The sequence below is a fragment of the Oncorhynchus clarkii genome, chromosome 14 (genome assembly GCF_045791955.1).
Source record: "Oncorhynchus clarkii lewisi isolate Uvic-CL-2024 chromosome 14, UVic_Ocla_1.0, whole genome shotgun sequence".
NCBI classification, from domain to species: domain Eukaryota; kingdom Metazoa; phylum Chordata; class Actinopteri; order Salmoniformes; family Salmonidae; genus Oncorhynchus; species Oncorhynchus clarkii.
Genome location: NC_092160.1, coordinates 29,145,624 through 29,153,520, shown reverse-complemented (window position 1 = coordinate 29,153,520; position 7,897 = coordinate 29,145,624). Strand labels below are relative to the sequence as shown.

The window sequence follows — 7,897 nt, the reverse complement described above, 5'->3', positions numbered from 1 at the left end:
CTCTCAGATCAGGTGTCCCAACTTTATCTGCTCCCCCAAAGGCTTCCTGTTCCTGTTCCTGGCTAGTGTGCAGCAGGTTCATGTCCCCCACCACCCACTGTAACCAGCCACTTAGTAATGTCAGATTTATCTGTCAGGGATCCTGATGGGGTTCTGTCATCACAACTACGTAGTCTTATATCTTCAGATTACTGTAGATAAAAGGAGAACAGCTGTGGATATACTAGATTACTGTAGTTCAAAGGAGAACAGCTGTGGATATACTAGATTACTGTAGATCAAAGGAGAACAGCTGTGGATATACTAGATTACTGTAGATAAAAGGAGAACAGCTGTGGATATACTAGATTACTGTAGATCAAAGGAGAACAGCTGTGGATATACTAGATTACTGTAGATCAAAGGAGAACAGCTGTGGATATACTAGATTACTGTAGATCGAAGGAGAACAGCTGTGGATATACTAGATTACTGTAGATCGAAGGAGAACAGCTGTGTATATACTAGATTACTGTAGATCGAAGGAGAACAGCTGTGGATATACTAGATTACTGTAGATCGTAGGAGAACAGCTGTGTATATACTAGATTACTGTAGATCGTAGGAGAACAGCTGTGTATATACTAGATTACTGTAGATCGAAGGAGAACAGCTGTGGATATACTAGATTACTGTAGATTGAAGGAGAACAACTGTGGATATACTAGATTACTGTAGGGTGGCAGGGTAGCCTAGAGGTTAGAGCATTGGGATTGTAACCGAAAGGTTTCAAGTTCGAATCTCCGAGCTGACTAGGTACAAATCTGTAATTCTGCCCCTAAACAAGGCAGTTAACCCACTGTTCCTAGGCCGTCATTGAAAATAAGAATTTGTTCTTAACTGACTTGCTTGTCATTTTGCCAGCCCTTCTGTCATTGGCTGTCGAGAGGATTTATGGAAAGAGAAAATGTTCTTACGAAGTTAAGAGTAAACTTAAGTTACTTAGGAAATGACATAAGAGGGAACTCTTCAGAATGCTTGCAAGGGCTGGCTGCACATCCTGAATGTGACCCTTGGCCAGGATACAGGTGCTCTGGTTGAAAGGAGTAGCTGAAGCACGGGCGGGAAGGAGGGAGGGGAGGAGAGGAGGGGTAAGAGGGAGGGGGTGAGAACGGAACATAAATATTATCCTTTCTATAATTACCGACTGAAAGACCAAAAGGACACAGTAGTGTTGTCGTCCCAGACAGGTCTCTCTTAAATATGAGGCCATAGTGACACACTCAATACAGGAAGTTAACCAGATAGCTATAATAATGGTGACCTTAACTATCAAGTTGAAGCCTAGACCATTAGTATAGAAATGTTGTTAACTTATAATAACAGATAGGAGCAACTTGAGGTAAAATATATATATATTTTAACTACCTCAGATCTTGAATATTGATTAAGATGCCTTCCTTCCAATCCAAAACAACAGACCCTAAACTGACATTAGATCAGTGTCTAGAGGTAACTTTATAGCATCATGATTCTGAGGTTAAAACACTCAGCAGTGTATAGATAGCAACAGGATACAGGATATGAGTTATTACAGCTTTTATACATGCAGCCCAATTATTGGCAAAAAATCTGATCTGATTGGTCAAAGGACCAATTAGTGGGAGAAAAAAAATCTGAATTGTTCTGTCTGTGTAAATGCAGCCTTCGTAACACAGATAACGCATAATACAATGACTTCGGGGATTCAGAGAAAAAAATACTTTATTTTCTGAGAAGAAAAACATTTTTTTTTACTAGAAATCACTTCGAAACTGCAGGTTGTGTCCAGGATGTTTTTCTAGAGGAGGGTTATTCGTTTTTAAAAAGGCTGAACACTTGAATGAATTCACATTTCATCATGATCTTGGCATGGATCTCAGTGTATATTACAGTACAGTAAATATCCCTATTATAGTAAATATAGTATATCCCTAACCACACCCACCATGCTAAAACAAGACAACACAACTGGCATGGTAACAGAAATAAATAACAGAAATTGGAGATAACATTTTTGGAGATTTATGTCCTACTAATTTCTCAAAGACAATAAAAACTACACCACTTGTGTATGTTTCTATTTTCCAACACTCGCTACAATGACTGGACTCAACAAGGCACCAGAGTTTGCGTTGGATCTATTCCACATCCTGATTGTAATACAGAAATATTTAAACTGGATAACTAGATGAAACATTCTAGAATATTTCCTATATTCTATATTTTGGGATTCTAGAATAGAGTAAATTTTATTCAATTCACTTCTATGTCTGGATGTTTTGTATGTCTTCTTCACAGAGTCAAACACAGAAGACCAATGCAACCACGTCATAATGGTACACACAGAGAGACCTGTCAGTGGTACATTGGTATAGTACAACAACACACTGTTGTTTATTGAATCAATCAATCAAGCAACCAACTAATCACAGTGGTGTGTGTTCTCAGCAGCCTGTACACAGAGTGCTGATTTCAAAGTCAGCAATCAGGTACATCTATGAGACCAACGCTCACGTTCAAATGTCTAATTCTCCAAATATACTGTACATTTTTTATTCATTTTATCTTCATTTTCATCAATAAATATTATTTAACATTTAAATATAAAAACACAAGGATGACCTTATAGATAACCTTTACAAACTGGAAGTGCATCTTTGGTTGGAAGGAGTTAAATATCTGCATAAATATAGCAACATCACATCAATAAATAAATTAAAAGACAAATATATGGTATAAATAACAGTTTTACAGTACACTAGAAAACGACAAAGAATGAGCATGTGAAGGAAAATACAAAATGCTGATTGGTAAAAACACTCCTGTTGAAGAAAGACCATGGTTCTCTCTGTTTCTGGCAGATGAAGAGAAGAGGGTGTCCTTTTAGGCTGAGACTCCTGGTAGTCTTTTTAACATGGCCAAGAAGCAGCACTGATCCAGGGACGTTTCCACAAAGCATCTCTGATAGGAGTGTGCTGATATAGGGCCTGTCAATATAATGTTATTCACAATGATCTAAAGGCAAAACTGATCCAAGATCAGCTCTCCTTCCTCAAGACACTTTGTGGATACGGGCCCAGAAATGTTCCTTCTCTTCATCTCAGCTTCCATATTGTCATCACCACTCCAGTCTTTTCTCCCAGCCAATCAGAGTTCCAGTTTTAGCCAGGCTCTCTCCTGATAGGTTGCAGGGCTTACCGCAGAATCGAGCTACCCAATCACATCTGTTCATCAGTGAGATGGGTTGGGGCTATGTGTCCAGGTCACGGCCATCCAGTCCCCCTCTGCCATACCTTCCAGGTCTCGCTGCGTTCTCTCTTGGCTTTTTTTCACTTCTTCTTTTCTATTTTGAGGTAGAATTTCCCTATCCTGTCCTGAAATAAAAGGAGACACAATAAGCAATCAAGTTTCTTTCAACACTCAGACCGTGTGAAAACAAAACCCAGACTAATCTTTCACAATCATACTGTAATGTTATGATGACATTTTACTTTCTGTCTAACTCCTATCAATTTAGAAGGGGAACTAACATTTCAGTTCAGGACTTGAAAAGAGAGGAGTTTGGTGTTTCCTTGGTAACTCACCCTTCTCTCCAGCTCTTCAATGGTTGGGTGCTGATCCCAGTTTGACCTTCTCCTCATGCTCTACGTCGTAAGCTCCTCGCTTGTGAAACCTGGAGAAAACAACAGGGTTAAGACCTGTGGATCCTGGAACTGTTTTGGAACAACAACAGCACCTGTGGTTACAATAATTATTGTTGTCAGGTGAGAACAATAGCGCTAAACTATAGCCATGCTGATCTACCCTGTCATGTTTGTTATAGCCTCATTTCCCATTCCTCTACATTCAATTAGGTTGTGTACTATTCATTTCCTGTTGGCCCATTTCCACAATACAGTGCCAATACTGACTGTATCAATCTCCAGCTGCTGCAGAGTGCATTGTGTCATACAGCTGTACTGGTGGTAAAATAAAGTGTGTGTGTGTGTGTGAAGGCTGTAGTACTGACCTGAGCACCAGCAGCAGGCCTATGATGGTGAGACAGACAGAGGACAACACCACTGCCACCACAGCCAGAGCCGTGGTCCGGCTGTATCCTCCCACGTCCCTCCCCTCTGAAGCCAGCGTGAACAGGTGACACCGCTCCCCAGAGTAGCTGGGACGACATCTGCACAAGGAGAGGGAGAGGGAGAGGGGTGAGATGGTACTCATGTAACATACAGTACAACAGGCATTTTGTTCCTCTGGAGGGACAGACAGACAGACAGACAGACAGACAGACAGACAGACAGACAGACAGACAGACAGACAGACAGAGAGGTTTCTTACATGCATGACGGAGCTTTGATGTCCCTCAGGTAATGACAGCTGCCATGGATACAGAAGTCCTTATACTTATTCAGACAAGGGTTCCTCTTCTTTCCCTTTCCCTTCTTCCTCCCCTTTCCTCTCCTCCTCTTCCCCTCACTCCTCTCAGCTTCCAAGATGGCCGATGGGTCTTTAGGTTTAGTCGACAATGCAACTAAAAAAGAAAAGAAAACAGACAACTGAATCCACAGATCTAGCCAACACACCTCATAGAACACAGACAACTGAATCCACGCATCTAGCCAACACACCTCATAGAACACAGACAACTGAATCCACGCATCTAGCCAACACACCTCATAGAACACAGACAACTGAATCCACGGATCTAGCCAACACACCTCATAGAACACAGACAACTGAATCCACAGATCTAGCCAACACACCTCATAGAACACAGACAACTGAATCCACGGATCTAGCCAACACACCTCATAGAACACAGACAACTGAATCCACGCATCTAGCCAACACACCTCATAGAACACAGACAACTGAATCCACGGATCTAGCCAACACACCTCATAGAACACAGACAACTGAATCCACGGATCTAGCCAACACACCTCATAGAACACAGACAACTGAATCCACGCATCTAGCCAACACACCTCATAGAACACAGACAACTGAATCCACGGATCTAGCCAACACACCTCATAGAACACAGACAACTGAATCCACGGATCTAGCCAACACACCACATAGAACACAGACAACTGAATCCACGCATCTAGCCAACACACCTCAAAGAACACAGACAACTGAATCCACACATCTAGCCGACACACCTCAAAGAACACAGACAACTGAATCCACGGATCTAGCCAACACACCTCAAAGAACACAGACAACTGAATCCACACATCTAGCCGACACACCTCAAAGAACACAGACAACTGAATCCACGGATCTAGCCAACACACCTCAAAGAACACAGACAACTGAATCCACGGATCTAGCCAACACACCTCATAGAACACAGACAACTGAATCCACGCATCTAGCCAACACACCTCAAAGAACACAGACAACTGAATCCACACATCTAGCCGACACACCTCAAAGAACACAGACAACTGAATCCACGGATCTAGCCAACACACCTCATAGAACACAGACAACTGAATCCACAGATCTAGCCAACACACCTCAAAGAACACAGACAACTGAATCCACACATCTAGCCGACACACCTCATAGAACACAGACAACTGAATCCACGGATCTAGCCAACACACCTCATAGAACACAGACAACTGAATCCACGGATCTAGCCAACACACCTCATAGAACACAGACAACTGAATGCACAGATGTAGCCTGTAACATGTAACACACATCATAGAACACATTTTTACTGTCACATACACCGGATAGGTGAAATGTGTTGTTTTACAGGGTCAGCCATAGTAGTATGGCTCCCCTGGAGCAAATGAAGGTTAAGTGCCTTGCTCAAGGGCACGCCGGCAGATTGTTCACCTTGTCGGCTCAGATAATTGAACCAGCGACCTTTCGGTTACTGGCCCTATGCTCTAACCACTAGGCTACCTGGTCCATACAGTCAATTTAACTAGAGGTTACATAGCAACAGGTGTTAAAATGGAACTGACTGACAACCTGCCAGATAAACTCATGAATAACAGTGTAATAAATCATAAAGGGTATTCTAATACATGTGTCAGTCAGGATTCCAGAACCTATAAACAACAGGATGATGTTTTACAACAGAGCAATAAACAAACATAAATCACAGCGAGTTACTAAATACCTCGAGGTAATTCCACCTCATATTCCCCTGAGGCATCTTCTTCATCTTCATGGTAGTAATCATAGTACTCCTCATCCTCCAACACTGGACCCTCCACGCCGTGATGACTCTTCTCCCTCCCTCCCTCCATCCTTCTGTCGCTCAGGACATCCAACAGGTTGATAAATGCTGTGTGCTGCGGTGGCCTCTCACTCTCATACCTGTCCACCACAGCTCCGCTCACCAACCTCGAGGCCACTGGAAAACACAAGGTTAACATGTTATCATTATTGATGCTACACCATTCAGTAGTCTGTGGTTTAGAGATGTACACTAGATTCTGACTGACACTGTGAGGAGTTAACCAAGTGAACAACACTGGTTGAAAATACATAATTTCAAAAGCAAAACTGGTTGAAATTGGGTATTTTCAAGCAGTTTTGCTCACTGAGAACACAAGCTTTACTTTCCAACACAGTAATTAATTCAGGTGCCAAGAAAATAGAGGGTTTGAGTGGGTAAGTTTAAACATGACTCTAGACTAAGAGCCCTGCATGAGGCCCCATGACCCCTTCGGGTGAGCCTATACAACTGGATAGTTGCATTTCAGCTCCAAGAACTGTGAGGCACCCAAAAACATCATGCATGTGCAGTATTCTGTACAGGGGAGACTATAATCCTGCTTGGCTATCTTACACAAAGTGTTGCATAGACAGACAGTTAGCTAGTGTACAAGAATATGAGTTAAAAATAAGTATATCCAGTTACATAAAGCATGTTTTAAAATAGAAAGATGACCACACTTCGTTCTTGAATAGCATAGGCTGGCCTACACCTTATGAAAATCATTAACTCTTCTTTTAAAAGTTTATGAGACATGCTCAGAAGGTCATGCTTGAAAAGTTCACACTCTTGTACAGTCAACAAGTGTAACTCCAAGACCTGTCTCTTATGAATACGAAATAGACCACTTAGGAGGAATCAAGTCTAGGAGAAACTAGTACCACCAATAGTTAATCAAGTGTTAAAGTATAAAGGCTACAGAAAAGGAACTATGTCATCTGACTTGAGATATAAAAGTGTAACTTGATACTTACCAAAGGCAAAGGCAAGGAGCGCAACTCGTAGAATCCTCATGTCTCTGAACTTCAAATCACCACCAACTGTAATTCTGCAAAAATCACTGTATGTCGTTTTCCTATATATTGTCCACGTACTCGATATTGCTACTCTTAAAAAGTTCCTCGTAGGCCTATGCCTTTTCTTCGTGGGACTTTCTTATTCAAGATGCCGGGCGCGTCTCGGGTAGCGGTTTACGGTGGCGCACACAAACACAGCCGTGGCAGAGTCGGGACGAGTAGAAGGAGCGCCAGACTAAAGGCGTCACGATTTATATAGACTGGCTCGACCACGCCTCGACAGTAGGTAGGCAGGCTACTGTAATCTACACTGAACAAAAATATAAACGCAACATGTAAAGTGTTGGTCCCATGATTTATGAGCTGAAACATAATATCCCAGAAATGTTCCATATGCACACATATATTATTTCTCTGTAATGTTTGTTCACAATTGTCTTTACATCCTTGTTAGTGAGCATTTCTCCTTTGCCAAAAGAATCCATCCACCAGACAGGTGTGGCATATCAAGAACCAGATTAAACAGCATAGCCTAGAGGTTAGAGTGTTGGACTAGTAACCGAAAGGTTGCAAGTTCAAATCCCCAAGCTGACAAGGTACAAATCTGTCGTTCTGCCCC

At 42.0% G+C, this 7,897-nt stretch overlaps 1 protein-coding gene across 2 annotated transcripts; it reads right to left on the bottom strand.

The window, feature by feature from the left end:
• Nucleotides 1-1,728: 1,728 nt before the first annotated feature.
• LOC139366490 (proheparin-binding EGF-like growth factor) lies at nucleotides 1,729-7,491 on the bottom strand. 2 transcript variants are annotated; one of them, XM_071104009.1, is made up of 6 exons: nucleotides 7,237-7,491; nucleotides 6,161-6,397; nucleotides 4,351-4,543; nucleotides 4,031-4,189; nucleotides 3,606-3,694; nucleotides 1,729-3,395 (listed from the first exon to the last, which is right to left on the bottom strand). In XM_071104009.1, exons 1-5 carry the CDS (start codon nucleotides 7,274-7,276, stop codon nucleotides 3,622-3,624), a joined length of 702 nt encoding a protein of 233 aa, XP_070960110.1. In that variant the 5' UTR covers nucleotides 7,277-7,491; the 3' UTR covers nucleotides 1,729-3,395; nucleotides 3,606-3,621. The 2 variants fall into 2 exon arrangements, with proteins under 2 accessions (XP_070960110.1, XP_070960109.1); XM_071104008.1 differs by lacking the exon at nucleotides 7,237-7,491 and having other exon boundaries at nucleotides 6,161-6,676.
• Nucleotides 7,492-7,897: the final 406 nt, after the last annotated feature.